General features: G+C 21.4%; 6 protein-coding genes across 6 annotated transcripts; 3 read left to right on the top strand and 3 right to left on the bottom strand. All coding sequences in view use genetic code 6, as the record gives it.

Moving 5' to 3' along the window:
• Window positions 1–1817: 1817 nt before the first annotated feature.
• Window positions 1818–4908, bottom strand: TTHERM_00260770 (Serine/Threonine kinase domain protein; the record flags this gene model as incomplete). Its single annotated transcript, XM_001009024.2, has 9 exons — window positions 1818–1952; window positions 2011–2085; window positions 2142–2360; window positions 2417–2523; window positions 2577–2632; window positions 2683–3758; window positions 3826–4276; window positions 4334–4451; window positions 4614–4908. 9 exons carry the CDS (start codon window positions 4906–4908, stop codon window positions 1818–1820), a joined length of 2532 nt encoding a protein of 843 aa, XP_001009024.2.
• Window positions 4909–5877: 969 nt separating this feature from the next.
• Window positions 5878–7489, bottom strand: TTHERM_00260760 (transmembrane protein, putative; the record flags this gene model as incomplete). The annotated part of the gene is made up of 2 exons (XM_001009023.3): window positions 5878–7066; window positions 7365–7489. 2 exons carry the CDS (start codon window positions 7487–7489, stop codon window positions 5878–5880), a joined length of 1314 nt encoding a protein of 437 aa, XP_001009023.2.
• A 1070-nt stretch (window positions 7490–8559) lies between these two features.
• Window positions 8560–9244, top strand: TTHERM_000260759 (transmembrane protein, putative; the record flags this gene model as incomplete). Its single annotated transcript, XM_012795889.1, has 2 exons — window positions 8560–8657; window positions 8713–9244. The coding sequence occupies 2 exons, from the start codon at window positions 8560–8562 to the stop codon at window positions 9242–9244; spliced, it is 630 nt and encodes a 209-aa protein (XP_012651343.1).
• A 1544-nt stretch (window positions 9245–10788) lies between these two features.
• On the top strand, window positions 10789–14242 carry TTHERM_00260730 (alpha/beta fold hydrolase; the record flags this gene model as incomplete). Its single annotated transcript, XM_001009020.3, has 5 exons — window positions 10789–11406; window positions 12828–13157; window positions 13512–13612; window positions 13665–13945; window positions 14031–14242. The coding sequence occupies 5 exons, from the start codon at window positions 10789–10791 to the stop codon at window positions 14240–14242; spliced, it is 1542 nt and encodes a 513-aa protein (XP_001009020.2).
• A 1785-nt stretch (window positions 14243–16027) lies between these two features.
• On the bottom strand, window positions 16028–18629 carry TTHERM_00260720 (hypothetical protein; the record flags this gene model as incomplete). The annotated part of the gene is made up of 11 exons (XM_001009019.2): window positions 18419–18629; window positions 18224–18354; window positions 18094–18159; window positions 17904–18041; window positions 17728–17847; window positions 17581–17676; window positions 16989–17102; window positions 16462–16927; window positions 16364–16410; window positions 16104–16280; window positions 16028–16045 (listed from the first exon to the last, which is right to left on the bottom strand). The coding sequence occupies exons 1-11, from the start codon at window positions 18537–18539 to the stop codon at window positions 16028–16030; spliced, it is 1494 nt and encodes a 497-aa protein (XP_001009019.2). The 5' UTR covers window positions 18540–18629.
• Window positions 18630–20108: 1479 nt separating this feature from the next.
• TTHERM_00260710 (nucleotide-sugar transporter) lies at window positions 20109–22024 on the top strand (the record flags this gene model as incomplete). The annotated part of the gene is made up of 7 exons (XM_001009018.2): window positions 20109–20169; window positions 20244–20305; window positions 20365–21049; window positions 21274–21370; window positions 21493–21604; window positions 21659–21722; window positions 21780–22024. The coding sequence occupies 7 exons, from the start codon at window positions 20109–20111 to the stop codon at window positions 22022–22024; spliced, it is 1326 nt and encodes a 441-aa protein (XP_001009018.2).
• Window positions 22025–22513: the final 489 nt, after the last annotated feature.

Genomic DNA, 22513 nt, shown 5'->3' with positions numbered 1-22513 from the left:
AGAAATTAGTCTTTTTTGACAGAAATTTAAATTTCTAATTTATTTGATCTACTATCAATAAATATTTTTAATTAATCTTTTATTTGTGTTTTATTAATTAATCTATCTTTATACATATTAGATTATTTTAAAATACACTTTCCATAAAATAAATCCATAAACATAAAAACTCGTCTCTTTTTTAAATATTTAAGTTATTTCTCTTTTTTAAATATATTACTTAGCTTTTTAAATTATTTCTCTCAATATAAATAAACAATATTTTATATTTTTAATTTAAATATAATTCTTATCTTATCTTGAGTATCAACAATTAATTAATCGTTTTATTATCAAACAAAAATAATTAAAATTCAAAAAGATAAATCATTCATTCTTCAAGTATCTATCTATTTATCTATGTAAGGAAAATAATTAGTTGAAAACAAAGAGAATAAACTAAACTTAAAATAAAAATATAAAATTTTCTATTTTTATATTATATCATTCACCTATTTATTTATTTACTAAGAGAAACAAACACAATAACTAAATAGTATTTAAAATAATTTAATATTTTATTTGAAAATTTAAATAATCAGCCAAAATAGATACAAAAAGAAAAAACATCAAGCAAGAATTAATTAATACTTTTTATTTATTTTTTCTGATTAAAATTTATTAAATTATTTATATATTATTAGTGAGGTTTTCTTAAAATTAGTAAGCGAAATCTAAAGTGATGTTCAGTTGAAATAAATATATAATAAAGATTTAAATTTGGATAATTATTATGATTTTAAGAACTTATAAACAGCAAAAAAAATATTTTTAAATTAGAGTAAAACTTAAAATAAAAATGATATTATTAATTATAATTAATAATTTTAAAAACATATTTATTTTCAAAGTATTTATTTTTGTATGAATATAAATAATTTATATAAAAAAATTAACAAAATAAACTAAATTTTATTTATTTCTTTTAAGAATTTTAGTAATTCTAATATAAACCCAAAGTTTTTAATTTGCTTAAATTTATTTGGTTTAAGAATATTTTTATGTAATGAAAACCACCAAAAATTTGAAAAAATAAATATTGAATATTGTATTTGACCGCTTTTTATACTATATATTTATATATTAAATACAATTTATGAATTTTATTGGATCTATCTTGCCTTTCCATACTTTTTCATAAATACTTTAATTTATTTTTTTTTATTTTAAATTAAACATAATCCAGGTTTTAAAATATGATGAACTGGATCATATTATATTTTAATACCTGGATTAGCAATATTAAGTAGAAGTAATTTTAATCATTTAATTTGACGCTTATTTCGATATAATTAAAATGGATAAATATTAATTAATAAGAATGATATATATAAATGTTAATTTTAAAAATTAAAAATCAATAACTAAGCATGTAAAATTTAGATAAAATTATTTTTTTATTAATGTTTTGAATATTAAGGTTTTTTTAGTTAACTTAAAAATAATAAATAATCAATTAATTATTAAGCAGAAATATTTTTTTAGTGTTTGTTTTTTTGTTTGACTTGGCATTTATTTGTATTGAAATAATAAAAATGGATAAATTTTAATTAATAAAATAAAATTAATGTTTTTTAAAAAATAAATTGCTTAAATTTTTCATTAGACAACATGTAAATTTTATATAAATATGACTGAAACTGAAAATTTTATATAATCTCTAAATCATAGTTACAAGTAAGAACCAATTCAATTTTTAAGTTTTTAATTCCACTTTTTTCTTTTTCAAAACTTGAAAGAAAAATAGTGAAAAATATTGAATATAAAAATCACTATTTTCAATCTTAACTTAATAGATAAATTAATTATTATATTTTATACTTTAATTCATCTAGTTCAACTGAGAGAATCTTTTTTTATAATATCTTTATTTAGTTCTTTAGTGTATCATCTAAGAAGTCTTAATTTTACATCTAATTTTTAAAATAAAATTACTTTCTTCTTTTAAAAATATTTTTAAATTAATTTTACCTCCTTATTTACTATGTTGTAAAGTAGTTTGAATTACTCTTGTGTCATTTTTTTAAAGAAATCTTCCTTCAATTACTATATTTATGAATAGGACATAAATAAATATAAATTGGAATTTTGATGAAAACTACATTAAATTATTCTTGTGATTATCTTGGAATGTTATAAATCTTTTCTACATCTCTTTCTTGTTATTTATTTATTTTTTCTTCTTCTTCTACTTCTTCTTCTTCTTCTTCAAAGTAATCATCATAATAAAAATCTTCATCATCTATTAGTTTAAGATCATTTTCCTAAAGTAAATCTTCCTCATTATAGGTTTCTTTGACATAATTTGGTTCACTTTAAATCTAAATAAAATTCAATGGTTTATTTCAAAATGCTATTTTAAAACAATTTAATATACTAAACACGTCAGGTATTTGATGTATTCATCTTCTGAATAAGGTACTTAAAATTAATTTAGCTCTCTAATCATGTTATTTTTAGACGATTATTTCTCAAGACAAATATCTTCTTCATATACAAAAACTAAATTCAAAAAATATATTTTTAATTTAATTTACTTTGAGTTTTTTATTCAAATAGAACCTTGGAATTCTTCTCTTGTGACTGCTCCTTACTTTATGATAAAATAAATTATTTTAATAACTTTCATCACAATTAATTTACTCTACAAAATTTTTTTTTTTTCCGGTCAATAATTAACAAGAATGAGTGTTGAATTCTTATTCATTAAAATTATTTCTTTTTGCTTTAGAAATATTTTTTTGTTCTTAAGAATTACCATTTTATTTTGTGTTCAAATCTTTTTAATCTGGTTTGGTTGGAGTTATTGGGAATTTATCAACCTAATTGAGGTTCGATTTTATTTTTTTTTCATATTGAATATTTTATTTATCTAAGCCACTGATTTATTTTTAATGTGTACTAAATATGTTTTCATATTTTCTGTTTACTTAAATTTATTTTTATAAATCTTCATTCAAATGATTTTGATTTACATTTTCTTTTTCGATTTCTATTTTTTGTATTTATGTTAGAGGTGGCAATATTTATTTATTACAAAAGAAATCTCTTTCATTGAATACAATAACTGATTTTGATTTAAACTACTAAAGATTATCTTTTTTATTTTATTATTGATTTGGTAAAATAAAAGGGTTATCTTAACTTTTTTGATTTTACTCATTTCTCTAATCAGTAATGTTTTTAATTTTTATTATAACTGATGATCGACAATGCTACACCTTTTTCTCTGCGACAGGTGTTTCTAAGTCCGATATTTAACTACTTTATGAAGTACTCTTTCCACTTAGATGAGTGTTATTTTCATTTTTTAAAGTGTTAAAATTCTTTACTTATGGACTAGCTGGAATTGTATTATTTTCTATATTATTATTATTATTATTATTCTGTGCATTTTTTTCTTCTAAATTTGATTACTCTTATTTGTCAAGTTTTTGTAAGTTTTTTCTCCTATCAGCAGATTCATTTTTTTATTCTTCTTAAGCTTACCTATTGGCACAACTTTATGGCCTAAGCTCATTTAATTAATTATTATTACTTTCGAAATTTTAGTTATTAGCAGAAGTTGGATTGATATTTTATTAATTTACATTGCTATTAACAGGTTATTGGTTAATTTCTTATCTATTTTCTTACAAGTGATCATTCTATATGAATTGATTCAATAATGAGTCTTGCTCCATAAAATTATTTACCTAAGGTATATCAGGAGATCTATTCTATAAATTAATAAGAAAAAAAAAATTATATCTTAAAAATTAATAAATAAAATTTATATTAATTTACTAAAATGGATTTTTTTAAGTATACTTTGAGTCTACTTTAAATTAAAGATTCGTCGAATATTTATTTTAAAGTATAGCGTTCCTTTGGGCATTTTCTCAGGAGTTTAGATATTAATGTTTTAAGTTTTCCTGAGTAATAAAGTTAAGCTATAGGTGGATAGGGTTTTTTTTTAATTTTACAGTAAAGATTTGCTTCATTCCAGTCTTAAAAAGGTGGTTAAAGACAACACAGCTAATATAGAATAACACCTAAAGACCAAATATCAACACTTGAATTATATGCATATCCACTTACAATTTCTGGAGCTATATAGTACGGAGTCCCAACTATTGTTTTTAGACATTATTTAGTGTATTAAAGTTCTTTTGATACTCCGAAATCACCAATTTTCAATTAACCAAAAGCAGTTAAAAATATATTTGCAGGTTTGATATCTCTATGAATTATTTTACTTTATTATAAAAGATTATTTAATAAATAAAACTATAATTTTATTTCTTCTACTTACTTTTTGTGTATGCAATCCAAGCCCAAGCAAATTTGAATAAAAAAATCTAAAATTTTCTCTTCTTCAAATGGTTTTGCACTTTATTTTTATTTTTCTATTAGTTTTTCTAAGTCTCCACCTATATATTTATTTATTAATTTTTTTATATATTTGATTGCAAATATTACATAAATTAAATATTGAGGTTTGTTTTTATAGATTATCTAAAAAATAAGCTAATAAAAAAAGCAAAAAAGAAATAAATATCTTTCATTTCAAGATAACATTTTTAAATATTTACCATCTGTGTATTCCATAATGATCTAAATCAATTATTAATTTCTATAATTAATAGCCTCCTTGAACTTAATTATATGAGGATTATCAAGCTTCTTAAGGATTTTGTATTCAGATTAGCGTTTTTTTTTCACATCTTCACCTCCACTAACATATATATTTTTTATCGCCCATTTACTACCATCTCTAATGCTTTACACCAAATGCACTTAACCATATGCACCTTCGCCTATTTTTTTAATCCATCGATAGCCGTCTGGTATATTAAAATGATTAGATTATTGATTTTGAGATGACATAGCTCCTCCCTCAGTCCTTTAGTTCAATTATTAACTAAGTTGATTTTTTTAATATGTTTGACTTTCTTTTTGAAGAAATTAGTATTTTTTCTCTAAAATTTATATTATTCTAATTGATCTAATCTTCTTTATCTTTTACTTAGTTTTTTAAATCTCTACACATAATCAAATTATTTTACACTTTTCTTAAATTCCCATAAAGATAAAAACTTAATCACTCTTTTTCTCTTTTTTAAATATTTATTCTATTTCTTTTTTTAAAAAAATATCACTTAACTTCATTGCTTAATATAAATAAATAAAGATTAAATATGATTTTTTAAATTTAAATATAATTGTAATCTATCTTGAGTATGAAGAATTAATAGTATCTAATATAAATTGATTGAATAACAATTTAACTAACATATTAATAATTAATCTAATATTTAAGAAATACATCCAAAAGACATATAATGAATATTTCATGTATATATGGTAAAAAATTGATTGAAAAGAAAGAGAAGAAATTATTCCAAAAATAAAAATACAAAATTTGTTTTTAATTATTAGAAAATATTTTTTATACACAGAGAGTGTGTCTTAATTAGAGTACTTACATTACAGAATTATAATTTATTTTATTTAAAATTTTTAAGAATTTAATTTTGCGTCTGTCTTAGCAGCATCGACATGAATGGACATGGGATTAATTTCTTGAAGAGTTTTAATAAAATTTAGTTAAATAAAATTAATTTTCAAATAAATTATTTTTTTTATTTTCATCAAAATCATACTTTTTTCAGTAAATGTAAACACAATATTATAAAATATATATATATATTAATAAGATATAATGATTGATGAAGCCAGATTATTTAAAAAATAAAAACAAACAACAATTTTTGAAATAAATATTTTTTTGTTTTACAAATATAAGTTAATAAATATTATTACTTTGGATTGATTAGTAATAAATTTTATGTATAATCACATAAATAACGCAACTAAAGAGAACAAGACAATAAAAACCAAATTATTACTACTATTTGGATTGATTGTATTAAAATTTGGCTGTATGTTACTACCAAATTCATCAATTACACTATCAGTTTATGTACTATTTGTTACAGCATTAATACCTATATTAGTGTCACCTACAGCATCTACCGTAGCTTAAAGCATTCTTACCATATCATGAATTTCCTAAAAAAGAAGTCTACCAGAGCTACTAGGAGGATTGAGAGAAGGACTACCTTACAAATTATTCTCACAAGCAGAGTTATCCCCAAAAGCGATAGTTCCAGGACAAATTAAATTTCCAGATGAATCTTGAAGACTTATTCCTAGATTTGCAAATTTCTAAGTTATTTTACCTTTAACATAATTAGCACAAGTTAGTCCATCAGGTTTACTGATTTTAATATATCCACTATTAAATTCATCAATAACATCTGAAATACTTTATTATGTAAAATTGCCTAGATAATAATTAATATTTAATGTCGTATTTCCTATAAAATAGTCTAAGCTACTTTGTTATATTTTTAATAAACCCTTATCATTAAAATAATTTTAGACTACATCAACTCCAGCACACATTCCGCATAGAACTCCTCTTGTGAAAGAAGTAATATTTTGAGCAAATCCAATTTTTATGGCAGAAAGACTTGCTCTCAACGATTAAAATTTTTTCAAATTCCTATTACCATATATAGCAGTATTATTTACTTGATTATATGGTAGAAAATCTTATTTACAATTGCCATCATATAGATAAGCTACATAGTTATCAACTAATTATTAATAAGCACTATTTGTTGACTAAATATTTAAAACTTTCAGTAAAGCAGCATTATCTATCCATTAAGTAAATGCTTTGAAGCAGCAGGAGTTATCGCCAACATAATCTGAGCATACTCCTACATCAGAATCTTAGGCAATTTTAGGGATTGCACTTTAGTACATTGGAGAAAGGACATTATATAATCCTGTGGCATTCATAGATGTTACATTATCATTTTTAAGTATATTTTAAATGACATTTTGAGACTTTATAAAGATAGGATGGTTGTTACAATTTATGGTCTGGCATTTAACTAAAGACAATATAGAATAAATTGCTCCAATGAAAATTAAAATGAAAGCTTTTTTCATTTTGTCTATATATGTAAATTAGCTATTGATATATATTGACTTATAAATAAATTTTGAGCTTCCCTAAAAATAAATAATGATAAATTAGCTAAGTATTTATTTACAAATATATTATTTATTAATTTGAATATAAATTTTGAGTGAATTATCTTACGAACAAATCAATTGATTAAGTAATTAATTGCATTCATATAGATTTGTTAATATCTAATTAATTTTAATATTTCTTAGACTTTTGTATGCATAAATATTTAATTTCTATCATTTATGCTGAATAAATAAATTCTTTGGATTTTATTTTATCATTCAAAGAGTCATACATCCATCCATCCATCCATCCATCCATCCATCCATCCATCCATCCATCCATCCATCCATCCATCCATCCATCCATCCATCCATCCATCCATCCATCCATCCATCCATCCATCCATCCGTCAGTCATTCATTTTATGGATTAAATTTATTTTATTATTTTAATATAAAGCATTTTGTTATTTTAAAAAAATGATATTTCCAGTAAACAGTACATAACCATTTATTTTTATTATTTAGTATTATGGTTATTTATCATATATTTTATAATTAAAATCAAATCTTAAAAATGAGAGTACAAACGGATATTTTTAAATATTTTAAAGGAGGGAAATAATGATAAATAAAAATGTATTTTTACAATTATTTTATCATTTTTAAAAATCCAAACATCTATTGATTTTTAGATTTGAATCTATGACATCCTCCTATATTGTGATATAATATAATATAATTTATTAATGCATTAATATAATTAAAAAAAACTCAGTTTCAAAAAATAACTCAAGTATGTATGTATTTATTTATTTATTTTTAGTTTGATTGAATAATTTAAAATAAATAATACGTAGAAAATTTTTTTTTGAATTTTTTTTTATAAAAATTAATTAAATTTTAGAGTTGTTTTTAATTAATTGTTTTTTAATTTAATTTATAATTATTTTAACGATAATCTAGCTCTAAAATTAGCAAAAATTTATGAAAAGTATATTTTAATTAACAAAACCACATTAATCTTTAATGATTTAGAATTTGTTTTAATTGTTTTAATTATACTTATAAAATATTTTGGTAAAAACAATTTATATAGTTAGCAAATCAAATAAAAATAAATTAGATTAAGAAGAAATTCAATTTAATGATACATTGAGAATTAAGTTATTTTTAATTTATTTAAGAAACTTAATTACATTGGTATATTTGAAACAAGTTTATGGATTTTTTTAAAAGTTGAAATTGAATAGCTTAAAAAATATCTAATTTAAAAGTAAGAAAATTGTAAATATTTAGTTAGTTAGTTATTAATTAGTTAGAAAAGGAATTATATTAATTTAGGATTATAAATTTTTAAAATAGACAGATAGAAAAAAAGATGGAAGTAATCTATTTAAATAGAAAAATCTTAAGTTAAATATTTGTAAAAATGAAATTTATTTTTATCAGTAAATATCTTTATTTAGATGAGGGAATTATTTTTTAATGTCATGTGATTAAATTTAGGTGGTATTTTTTTAGAAAAATTTTTCTACTTGTTCTGATTATATACAATTATTTAAAAATTCATTAATATCACAGAAGTATCACCACCACTCTTTTAATAAATTATAAGCAATCATACATAATTTTCTGTAGATAATACTTGAAATATTTAACATCCCATAGACAATAAATTAATATAATATAATTATTGATAAGTCAAAAGGGATATCAGAATTATAGCACCTTATTTCTATTTAAAAAATTGTAAACTTTATATTTGGAATAATTAATATATTCGTAAATTCAACATGGTATTTATTTCCGCTTTTGGATGCAATTTTATACAAAAATAATCTCAAGAAGAAGACAAGTCATATTAAATATGTAGTTATGCGATGTATCGATTATTAATCAGATGGAATATTTTTGGAGATAGGAAGCAGATTCAGGTATACTTAAATCCAAAGGATTCATTTTTTATTGGTATGTTTTATTTTTCAATTTTATTGGTAAAAAAATAGTTATTTAAAATGTATTCTATGCTTTGTTTGTGTTAAAAGTATAACAGATTCAATTTAAAATAGTACGTTTTAAAAATTTTTATTTTGAATACTTCATTAAGCTATATACTTTTATTATTTAAGTTAAATGGTTAATTATCTTTATTAGTTAGTTGCTAGAATGATAATAAAATTTGATTGTATTTGAATTATAAAAATCAAATAGAAAATACACTTATAAATTAATACAAAGCTATATAAATAAATAACTAACGTCACTCAGAATTTTCTGCAAGAATTTCAACTTCTTGAAAGTTAAGAAAACCATTCATTTGAATTAACTGCTAACTTACTACCAGTATTTTTTTGTTGATTTAGCTTTATTAGTAAACTGAAGATATTTAATGCTTTGTAGTTCAAGTTTTACTGTGTGTTAATTTGTTATTAACATTTGATAGATTATTCGGTGATTTTTTTTTGGTATTTTAAATATTTATAGACAGACAGATGCCCTAAGCTAATTAAGGAAATCGATTATTGTCTGATTTTAGAATTTCATTGTCCATTAAAAATTTGCTTCTTAAATATCTTAATTTTGTGCTTTTTACTTTATAACTCTTGAATTTCACCTTAATTGCTGGACGAAAAATATGTCATGATAGTTTTATTTAAAGCAACTAGTTTAATATGAGTAATTTAAAAATGTTAAATGTGTGCTTAAAAAAATAAATGGGTAAAATAATTCAAATCGTTTTTGATGTTTGAAAATAAAAATTTAAATTTTTGATGAGCAATAGTTATGGTAAAAAAAATGAAATAAAAGAGTGCTCAAAATTAGTTAAATTATGGACAAAAGTGAGGGATTAAGGGTTAAAAATTAGAAGGAAAAATAATTAATTCAGCAGTAACATAGGACAATCTAAAAAAAGTGTAAGGGAGTGCATTTAACTATAAATATCCTTTTGTAAAAGTCTGACGTCAGAAGAGACGTGAGAAAGTTACGCAACTTATATAAAAAGAAGAGGAAAAAACAAGCAAGCAATTAATAAAATTAGCGAGAGTGGTTCTACTTTAAAGAAAGATAAAGTGAATGAAAAAAATAAGAAATGTAATATAGAGATGACTATGAAATTGAATGTGAAATTTAAAAAGAAAGCGAATAAAACAAACAAATAACAAAGAAAATCAAACTATCACAAAATCAAACAAAATTAAAGCAAAAATTAACAAAAAAGAGACCAAAAAAACAAATATTAATAATTGTCTGTTTAATTGGGTTTTTTTAGTCCATATAAAAATGAATGAAATATTCTTTGAGAATTTTTAATTTAAATATGGAAATCATTACTATTAATTAAGTGATCAAATCAATTAATCAATTCATTCATTAATGAATGAATGAAATTTTATGTGAATAAATATATGAATATCATTTCTTCTTTATATAAATGAATGAATTCATGTATGTGAGTAAAGAAAGAGTGTGTGTGCATGTAATTTAAGTAATTTCACATATAATTTAGTAAAAATATACTTGGAAATCAAATATAATGCTTATATATAAGTAAAGGCATATATGTGAAGTGCTTGTTTCATATAATTAATAAACAAGAAATTTGTCAATATATTAAGAAACAGGCAAACTAAGAAAAGCAACACATAACCTTTTCATAAAGAATAGCTTAAACTAAATAATTTACCAAGCCAAAACACTAAATAGTGCAATATAATGTCTTCAGCTACAATTGTCATATAAAAGGATAATAATCCCATGATTAAATCAAATATGCAAGTATTTAATCCAGCCAAGACATCTCCAAAAAACAAGGTCTTTATTGTTAGTAATAATGTCAAGAGTAACGATTAAGTGTATTTTGCTCCTCACTAATTAATGAACAAAGACGCATACAATTAACCTACTGCAAACGAATTTTTAGCAGTTTCAATGCAAGATTCGCTCCGTCCTGAGCGCAAAGTATCAAACGCATCCACTGATTCTTCTTAATCAACAACTTAAAGCTAGACAATTTAAACTCCTATTTAGCAGTAGCAAAATACACAAACAAATACTAAGTTTTAGAGAAAAAATGCGAAGTACTAAACCATCAATCCTATTTAAAAATTCTTCGAGCAAGACTTGAACTTGCAATTTGCAGAAGATTCAACTAAATTTTTGGGTAAAATAGTAAATACGGGAGCTGATTATGCGATAGAAAGAAAATTTGTATAGACTAAAGATACAGGGATTAAATTATATTATACTCACTTCTATCCTATAGCAGCCAAGCCAAAAGCCAGTATATTAGCAATCCACGGCTTTTGTGAGCATTCTGGTCTTTATATCAATGTAATTACTTAAATTTAAATGAAATCAGAATTTAATTTTAAACTTCTACTCGTATTATTTTTAACACCATAAAAAGTAATTGCTTTCTCCTTAATGAAAGGAGCCTTTTAATAAATTTTAAGGGTGATAATCCTCTAAAAGCATATGATAACATAAAATATTTACTAAAAGTAATTTTTATCCACAGAAGAGGAAAATAAGTATTCGAATAAAAGAAATAATCTTTCTATTTGAAAGTCAGTATTTTATTTGAAGAAAAAATTTGAAAAAATAGTATCAAGTAACTAAATTTTGAGATAAACTAACGTTTTCTCAGAAATAGATTTAGAATTTAGAGGGTAAAAGTTAAAAAAAAGGTGATATAATTATATTTTTGGATAAATATTCCCTCATCAAAAAAACATTCATTTCAAAAATCAAGCAGCGTAAAAATTAAAGTAAATTAAATAAATTTCAAGCTTGAAAATCTTTCATACAGTTTTCTAATGCCTAATTGATAGATTACCAAATCTCAGAATGAATTAATTAATCAATCAATGAGTGACTAATCGAATTCATTTAACAATATTTTACTTGTCAAAGAACTTACAATTTTTTAAAAAAAATTTACTCAAAATTAAGAATTTCTATAAATAAACTTTGAAACTTCTAAATAGAAATCTTTTAAATTGAGCAAATATTTAGTTAATTTGTTAGAAAATAATAACTCACCTAAGATTTTTATAAAAAAATTAAAATATTTGTAAGTAAATATTTTAGAAATTATATTAGACTATTTTGATGATTTACTAAGATTTTCCATCTTTCTACTATTCATCAATAAATAATATTTTAAATAAACTAAATTAATTTATTTTTTTAGCTAGGCAAATAAATATCAAAATTACTATTTTACTCCTCCAAACAAAAGTATAGATACAAATAACAAAATTCTAAAAACTAGCAACAATTTAATCATATTTTAAAAAAATCATTATTTTATGGAGGAAAAAAGTTCCTCTAAAATTTATAATATAATATAAATTTAGTAGAAAATCTTGATTTGAGAAAAAAAATATTTTTGGTGTTAAAAACAAACAAACAAATAAATAAATATTTATAATTAAAACGAACTTGCATACGTAAGTTACGTACAAAAGATAGAGAAGGCTCTCTTATCTAATTAATTATTTTTAATTATAAAAGCTTTTTCTGGATTGTAATTCAAAGCTTTAAATTATTTTTTAACTCACCCTCAAAAGTTAATGAAAAATTTACTTATAGTTGGATTAATTTTATTGTTGTATCATAAATACTGAGCACCTACAAAATGCATTTATTTATTGATGACATAGCTAATTTAATAATTTTGTCATCAATTTGATTAAATTTAAACCTTAACTTTATTTATTTATTAATTTAAAATTTTATTAAAAACACAGTTTGGAGATTATTTTGCTAGACAAGGATTTGAAGTCCATATGTATGATTAAAGAGGTTTCGGTTATACAGGAGGAATTTCTCGTTGCAGCTCTACTGAAGAATTTTAACAAGATTTAACTACAATTATACAACTTGTAGATAAGAGTATTCCACTTTATATTTATGCCCACAGTACTGGAACTCTTGGAGTTCTTTCTTATTTGATTATGAATCCTTAAATTTAAGTAGCAGGTCTTGTCTCTCTAAACGCATTCTTAAAAGTTCCCAACTATTTTGGATTGACTTAGAATAAAAAATTCTTAGCAAGAATCTTGCTTATGTTTTACGAGGTAAAAATTAAACAAAAACGATTTTCAAATAGAATATTGAATAAAAATATAATTTCAATGCTGATTGAAGATTGATGATGTATGAGTGAGTAAATGAATTGATTGATTGAGTAATAAATTATTCGATTGATTGATTGATTTATTGATGAATTGCTAAATTTTCAAATATTTTGTGTGAATTGACTTATTGGGTTAATTTTATTTGAATAAGGAAGTGTTTGTAAGAAAAAAAGATACAAGCATATTTATTTATTAAATTAATAACTCACTCTTACATCATCTACAATTTACGCATGCATATATTTTAATTGACGTATTTGATGATATACTAATTTGTTTTCATAATTTATTAAGGATCTTCTCGTCAACAGTAAAATCAACTTGAGCGCTCTTTGCAAAAATAGCTATCACATTAAGAAAATGATAAAAGACGAACATATTTCTCCACATTTAACGTAATCTCATTTGAATTGATTTTTCTTGAAACTAATTTTTTTTCTTTTTAAGTCTAAGGATGGCAATATCTCTTATTGAAATGAGTGAATTTGTGCAGAAAAATGCCTCTAAAATTACAGTTCCTATCTTTCTGATTCATGGAAAGGAAGATGTTGTTAGCAAATACTAAAATTCAATTCAACTTTTCAACACAGTATCCTCCACAATAAAACAAAACCACTTAATTGAATAAGGTTTTCATTAACCTCACTTAGATTCTAACATGAACGAAATCCACGATTTGATTAATGGCTGGCTAAACAAGCGTCTCTCATAGAATAATAACCTATTAAGTAAAATATATTGTCTTGATTCATTAAATTTAGAAAATTGTTAAATAAATTCCATGATTAATTTTATATTTTTTATTTAAAATAGATGATGAAATGTTTACTAACCTCAAGTATGGCTGCAAGCTGCCTTTGAGCAAAAAAGACTATATCAAATTTGGCCTTATAATTCTTTTCTTTGTATTTATGATACTGAAATCAAAGGGTAAATTCATAACAGGAATTTTCTAAAGGGCTCGCTGTCTTGCACTTGTTTATATCTTCAAAACTTTAGGATCAAACAGAGCAAGCATAGTTTGATTGATTGATGAAAAACAGCTTCTTAATGGTATTTCTTTCAAACACAGACAGACAGACATAACTACTTAACTTATTCATTCTTCTAACATATAATCACCATTATATAAAATATAAAATAAAAAATGAAAACTTTTCTTTTTAAACACAAGTCTCATAGCTCTCTCTTCCTATTGAACCTTAAAAAATTGTTATTTAATTAAGAGCAATTCCTATAATAAAAAGCAACCAAATGGCTTACTTCAAAATATATATATATTTTCTCTTGGACTAGATAAACTAACTAGAGCAAACCTCTTTTTAAGAAATTGAACAATAACTTTTGCTTTTTTAAATCTATCTCATAGTCTCTTTCAACTTTCTTCAAATACAAGAATACATTCTTAAATAATAATAATAATAAATTAATGTAAAAAAATGTTAATAGCAAGCTATGATTCTTCGAATACCGCATTTAAATACAAAATAACATATGAAAAACACACTTGAAAAATAAAGTAATGTACCATATAAATTAATTTAAATAACAACAAACTAACTAAGTTAAAGATAATAAATTAGAGAAAAATTAGCTAATTTTTTGATAATTAAATAATAATTTTAAATGAATACTTTATAAATATATACTACTTCTACTTTAAATAAATAAATAAATAAATAAATAAATAAATAAGACCTTTTTGGATTTCTAAATAAACCAAATTAATTCATTTATTTCTTAATAATAACCTATATACTATAGTTTAAAACAGCAATTGTATATTCAATATTGCAAAGTATTTATAATTTATTTTACATATGCAAACAAACAACTCACTCTATTAATCTTTTAAAATCTTAAGCTTCATTTTTTTTCTTAAAACTTACTTGTAAAAAATAGACTATAAACTTAAAATTTTTATATTCAAAGCATAATAGCATTCATTTATCATATTTATTATCCAATTATATTATCAGCTTTTCTTAGAAACTCCAAATATTTTCTTTGTTTCTTAATTTGTTGATTAAAGAAAATTAAATTTAATTGTTTTATTTTCATTAAAAAATAATTTTTTAAATTATCTGTAAATATTCATAAATTTATTTTTTACTTTCTGAAATCTTCTAAGCAAAATACTTTTTAAAAAAGTGAAATTCATCTTTTATTCTAATTTATATTTTGAAATAAATTAGTTTTAGAAAAATAGATTAATATTTAAATTTAAATAGAATAAATTTAACTCATTTATAAAATATTTAAAATACTTTGTTTTATTCAAAAGTTTTTTAAAATAAAATTTATATTTATTTAAAATACTCACTTTTTTAAATTAATTATAAACAAATCAATTTATTTTTTAAAAATAATAAAAAATAAAAAATTTTAAAGAGTTTTTCTAATTTAAAAGTAAAAATTAATTTTCTTGAATGTGTTAATTTAGAATAATTTTTAAAACTTGTGAATTTAATTACAGAAATTGTAGAAAGTAAGTAAATAGTTGTTTAAATAGATGCTTGCTATTTATATGGGTTTTAATTTTATAATATTAAATGATAGCAAATAGATAAATTTATAGAAATGCTAATTAATTAATAATTCAATTACAATTCTTTTTTATTAATTATAATTATTTATCTTTTAATATATTGTTTAGTCCAAACTTTTACTTAACTAATCGTATTTAAAATATATTTAATATATATGTTTAAGGGAATAGCTAAACATCACTTTAACATATTTAAATGCAGATAGATTATCCAGATTTATTTATAAATAAATAAATAATTGAAACATACTAAATAGCATTTTCAATCATCTAATAAGTCCTATTTTAGTTTAATTAAATGTTTAACAAATTAATTTCTAATATATTTTATTATTTACAAAAGGATCAGAAGACTTCTAATTTTAGTATTAATGTCCACCTTAATAGTGATGATTCTATTAATTTGCTTGAAAGTGGTTATAAGGTGATTAAGCACCTACACTAACTGAATGCTGGATATTCAAATTTTATAAACCTGTTGTATTTGTTTGTGATTCATTTCTAAACCTGTAATCCTAAAGATAAATTTTGTATTAATTTAATTTAATTTTAATATTCATAAAATAATAAATAAATAAATAAATAAATAAATAAATACCTGCCCATAGCTTTTGTTATAACTGTCTCCATAATTTTGATAATTTTCTATTAAAAAAAATATTTTAAAATTTAAGTATAGAGCAAATAAGATATTACAGCTTTAACTGTACTAAGTTGCTGATTTGGCCTTAAATTGCAATTAAGGATCACCATAATTATATTATTACTATGAATATGTATTGCTTTCAGAAAATCTTTTACTTTGCATATTTGAATAGTAGTTGCTATTCTAGTTTTGTTGGATAGGAGAACCATAGGAACTTTGGTGGACTAAATTGCTGGAGTAATTTTATAAATTTGTGTTATGACTTTCTTAGTTGCTATCTTGATGTCCATAATTATAGCTAGCTTGATTATTATAGCTTGGAGTATATTCATTAGTAGTAGTTGTATTATTATTATAATTATTATTTGAGACGTACTCCATACCATAAATAGGCTCTTCTTAGTCATTATTTTGCACGTTAGGGGTTTGATTGTAAAAATTTTAATTTTATTCTGCCTATCTCTATTCGTCTTAATTCATTTCTAAATGTAAAGATTTTCTTCTTACTGAAACGTCCTACAAAATTTAATTTATTTTTAAGTAAATAAGCTCACTTCATTGAAAATTTATTTTTTACTGGTATTGGGGGAGGTTGATATTTTGCTTTTTCCCTTTCTTCAGCTTTTTATATAAGTACCATATCCTGATCTATTGCTTTTTTGATTCTTTCATCTTGTTTTTATTTTAACACCTTTCAAATAAATATTTTTTATTTTGTATTTTGTATTTTTTAAGCATTTTTATAAATCAAAAAACAAAATTTATTTATTGCTTTTTTTACATTTCTTTACTCAATTATGCAAAATTATATTGATTAAAAATCATTAAAAAAAAGATTTCATTAAAAATAAGAATTTAATTTAGGATAAATAAATTATTTATTCGAACTACTTCAAAAAATTGTTAATTTCTTTTAATACAAAGTTTTTAGTAAACCTTTTAATTCTTTTAAAATAAATTGTTTTGATGCTTTTAAATCAAAGATTTTATTAAAATAATTAAATCAAAAGATATTTTAAATGAAAAATTAGTGCTTCTTATTAGTTATAATATACTTTATATATTATTTGTCTATCTTGTTTGTTTGTATTAATATTTTATAAGTATTTTGTCATTTTATTTGTACATTTTTTAATTTTAATAATCTATAGAAAAATATTATAAATTACTTCTTATCTGCACTTATCAAAAGAATTCTTTGGGTTATGGATTTCACTTAATTTATCATCTAGTTTTGCACTCATTTCTTTAATAGATGCCATATACTATATTAATTTAATAAGTAAATGATTTTATAATTTTAATAGAGAATTTACTCCAGCTACAAAACTGTGAAGATTATCATAACGTGAAATATAAACATCCTGAATTTGCCTCAGTGACTCGTCAGATGAGATTTTATATTGTTATTGTGAATTTTATAATTTTACTTCATTCTTTATTTATAGAATTTTAATTATTATAAAACAATTAATTATATATTTAGAAGTACTCGCTCTAATTTTTGCTTATCCTTTAGGGTTTCTTTGTTTTTTTGAATGAGTTCTTTTTACTTTTTTCTTAGTTTTTCTACTTTTTGCTCGTAATGGTCATACTTCTTCTTTGCTTAGTCGTGATTGCTCTTTATTTTCTATAAAAAGATTCTTTTACTTTCTTTCCTAAATTATTTAATTGAAATTTACTTTCGCTTTGTCGAAGTGCTATTGCCAATCTGTAAAGTAAATCTTACATGACTTAATCTTGTCACTCTTAGTTTTTTATTAAGAAATGTACTATTAATTTGAGATTTAGCTATAGAAAAAATTTAATTACAGAGTGGTTCAATATAACATTTAGCCTAGCAAAGATATCTGAGAATTGAGTAATTACGCTTTTAAACACACTGCTCTTATCATAAAGCTTAGGGAGTTCATTAGAAAGTATCAAATTGTAAGCCCCAAATTCTATATTTTAATTTTAAAATGATATTGATACAATATTCAAATCATATCTGATAAAACGTAATACACTCAAAGGCAGAAGTGACTTGTGTAATTCCTTTCTATATTTTCTAAATAACTTCATTTATATTTGTTAATTCCTTCATTCCTTCATCATAATTAAAGGACTTGTGTTATAAATTGCTCATTTTAATGTATATTTTATGAGTGAAAATAAGTTAATAATAAGCTTTTTCTGATTTCCTAATAATTTTTAATTTAATTACTAAAAGATTTATTTGATTATGATCCAACAATTAATGAATATACTTTATCAAACAAAATTAATTCTAATTACAAGATCTCACTTATTAGATTAATCACAAAGTGAACTAGGGTTTCTCATAGACTTTCCAAAAAATGTAATTTGAGAGATATTACATTTATTCATTAGTTGACTTGACTGCTGTTTTATATGTTAAAAACTCTTCATAAATTATCTAAAATATTTTTTGAAATTTTAAAGACATTTTTAATTAATTAATATTTTAGTTAAATTTATATTGATTTAAATATAAAAATAATTTTATTCAAAATAAATATATTTGAAAATATCTAACTTAGAAAACAAACAAACAATTGTTATATATAGACTTTCTTTTCAAAAATATATAATATTATGAAAGCTATTACATTAAATGCATCTATTTCATTTTTTAACAACTATTTTATAAACAATTTTTGAGGCAATTAAAATATTTTTAACATAAAAATTATAATTTGCATTTACTTTTATTTAATTTCTATTGGTTTAAAATAAAATTATTTTATTAAATTTTCAAATACTAATTCTGCTACTTTTGACTAGATAATATCTATATTCATTAATGCCCTTATATTTATAGAGTATTTTGCAATATTTTATTTTATAAATGACTCTTAAATATTCAGATGTATTTAATGATAAAAAATATTTTATGTTTATTTTATTTTAATTGATTTTAATAATAAAAAATATCATTTTTAAAAAAATGCATAGCCTATAAATTATATTGTATTTTAATTAATAATGAATTAAATCTTATTGATTTTCTAGACAACATAATTTTGATAGCTGTTAAATTTCAAAATATTTAAAATATGTTAAAAAAATATATTTTTTTAATATTAAAAATAGTCTATAAAAAATATATTATGCTAATGAAGAATTATTTTAGATTTTCCAAACATTAAATTTTGATATCTATTAAATATATTGAATAGTTTATATCTAATTTATAAATAAACATTCATATAATGATAAATAATGTAAAAAGGTAATTAATTTGCATTTATTTTATGAATAATTTTTATTTAATTTAACAGAAAAATTATTTTTTTTTTTGAATAAATATTTATCAACAAAAAATAAAAATGCTTTTGTTTTGATCAATAAAGTTTTATTTTTTATTGAAACTAAAGATACCTAAAATAACTCACTAAAAAATATATATCGATTAAATATAAAAGGATGAATTTTATTTTTTTAAGATAAAATAATGACTAAAGTAGTAAAAATATATTTATTGTTGAATTTTTTTTGTCAAGTTTTGTCTATTTTTGATCAAAACATAAAATGAAATTATATATTTTTAATCATTTAAAAGCCTGTCTGACTGACTGACTGTGATTTTTTTAATATGTAGTATAAAAAATACTATAAATATTTAATTACTTTTTTGTTAAATTAAATTTAGTAAAAAGTTGATTGATTGATTGATTAAGTGAATTAGAATTAAATGATTATAAAATATTTAGCTCCAGTTGGTATGCTAGTAGGAGGAACAATCTTAACCATAGGTATTCATTAAATTAAAGCAATCTACTTAGAATCTAGCGCTTGATATTTATTTTTGTTTATTATATCAATAAAGCAAGCTCATTTTAGAATAAATAAGTCATTGATGGTTAAAAATACTTCCATCCATTTATTTAGGTAAATCAATAAAGTAAAAAATTTAAAGTTAACAATTTTTTGTCAATCAATAAAATTAGACATTTTGCTACTTCCTTGGTGAGTCATTATGCTACATTTTCTACTTGCTTAGAGTTAAAAAGGGTAGTAATCTATAAGTAACAAAGCCAGTGTCTCATAATTTATAATTAGATATTTAACAATCATCAAAACTCCCTTTGTTTGGTTTGTATCCTGCTGTTTTAGATGGAATAGCAATGACCTTATAGTATTCATCCCTCACTCTTGTATCTCCTTCAGTTTATTAGATTTTAAGAGGGGGAGTTATCATCGTTACAGCTATTCTATCTGTAACAGTATTGAAAAGAAAATTAAATGTACTAAATTTAGTTGGCCTATTTGTTGTGCTTTTAGGTATAGTAATAGTAGGAGGAGCTAATTTAGCTTTTGGAATACAGTAAAGCAAAGGCAATACCCAAGATAGTAATGATTAAGTAATTGGGTATACACTCATTATAATTTCTCTTTTAGCGAATGGAATGCTTTTCATCTAAGAAGAGAAAATTATATCAACTCATAAAAATATTAATCCAATTGATCTAGTAGCATTTGAGGGTGTTTGGGGAGTAATATATTATTTGGCATTTTTGATCATATTAAACTTGATTCCTTGCAGTGGAAGATTCTGTGTCTATTAAAACAGTAGTTCCACCTAAGGAACAATTGAGTCGATTTTGGTATTTTTCAATCAACTTCGATTAAACTGTAATTTATATTTCTTAAATTTCTCATTTATTTTTTGAATACTGAAAAATTAGCAGATAAAATTAAAATAAATTTTGGGTGGTTAAAATCACATATGCAAAAATAATGCATATCATCAATCAATTTATCTATCTATCTATCTATCAATCTATCTTTCAATCTGAAAATTTAAAAATATCTTAAGATGAAATTATGATTCATTTACTTTTATTTTTATATTATAGCTCTCTTATTGATATCCTAGCTAATTGTCTTGATCACAATCGGATTTTATGCTTATTCTGCTGTGAGTGTTACAAAAAATCTCTCAGCAATGGCAAGGTAAATAAATATTAGTCAAAATATTTAATTTTAATTGAAAAAAGATATTCAACTAAATTTATTTATTTTGTAAATTAAATAAATATTTTTCAAAATTAATTAATTAAATAAATAAATTTTAGATCTTTAATAGATGTATCCAGATGCTTAGTAGTATGGATAGTTGGAATAGTCATATCTGTATTTTCTGACTAGTAATGGGAGAGCTTTAATCCATTTGGAATCATTTTATAAGTATATTTTTTTAATAAAATACACATTAAATCTAACTAAAAACTATTAAAATAGACTGTAGGATTTCTATTTATAGTTGTTGGAAGCCTTATTTATAATTAAATTATCTTCAAATAAAGTAATTAAATAATAATTATGCATTTAATATTTATTAATATTTTATAATATGATAAAGGTAAATATGGGTCTAGTACTATAACTTAAGAATTTAACTTAACTTTGTTAGATAAACATGACTAAGAGCATTAAGGCTACCATAAGCTTGCAGATCATGAAAATAAACATAAACATCACAAAAATAATTTCCATCATAATAATAATAATAATCATCATTTAAATTAAAATGAAAAACATTCTTAAAATGTAAAAAAAGATCAAGATAAAAGTATGTCTTAAATCATCAATGCAGATTAGATTTGAAAAAATAAAAAAATTAGATAAATTTCAATATTTATTTTGTAATATATTTGTATTAAATAAGTGTATAAATAATTTAAAAATCTATATTTTTTACTAATAAATAGATAGATATATAATCTATATTTAAACCATCTTTATGAGTAAATATGTTACATATATATATATATATTAGGGCCAGACAGAATATCAATTTTTTAAAGAATACCAATAAATGATAATTTTAACTTTAAATCATAAAAATTAAATGAAATATCACGATCTGTACATACCTACACAGTACGTGATATTTAATAACAGGATTAGCTATAAATTTATATGAATAATTTTTTGGTTTTTAAAATAATAAATAAATAATTTATTTTTTATTGATTAAAATTGAATTGAAATTAAAATTATTTAATTAAAATAGTTTTTAATTATGTTTAATTTTATATTAAAAATTAAAAAATAGCTTATTTAAACATAATCTATTTTTGAACTTTTTTTGTT

Source organism: Tetrahymena thermophila (genome assembly GCF_000189635.1).
Source record: "Tetrahymena thermophila SB210 genomic scaffold scf_8254788, whole genome shotgun sequence".
Taxonomy (NCBI): domain Eukaryota; phylum Ciliophora; class Oligohymenophorea; order Hymenostomatida; family Tetrahymenidae; genus Tetrahymena; species Tetrahymena thermophila.
Note: the sequence above shows the minus strand (reverse complement) of the source record. Positions and strands in the feature narration are given on the sequence as shown.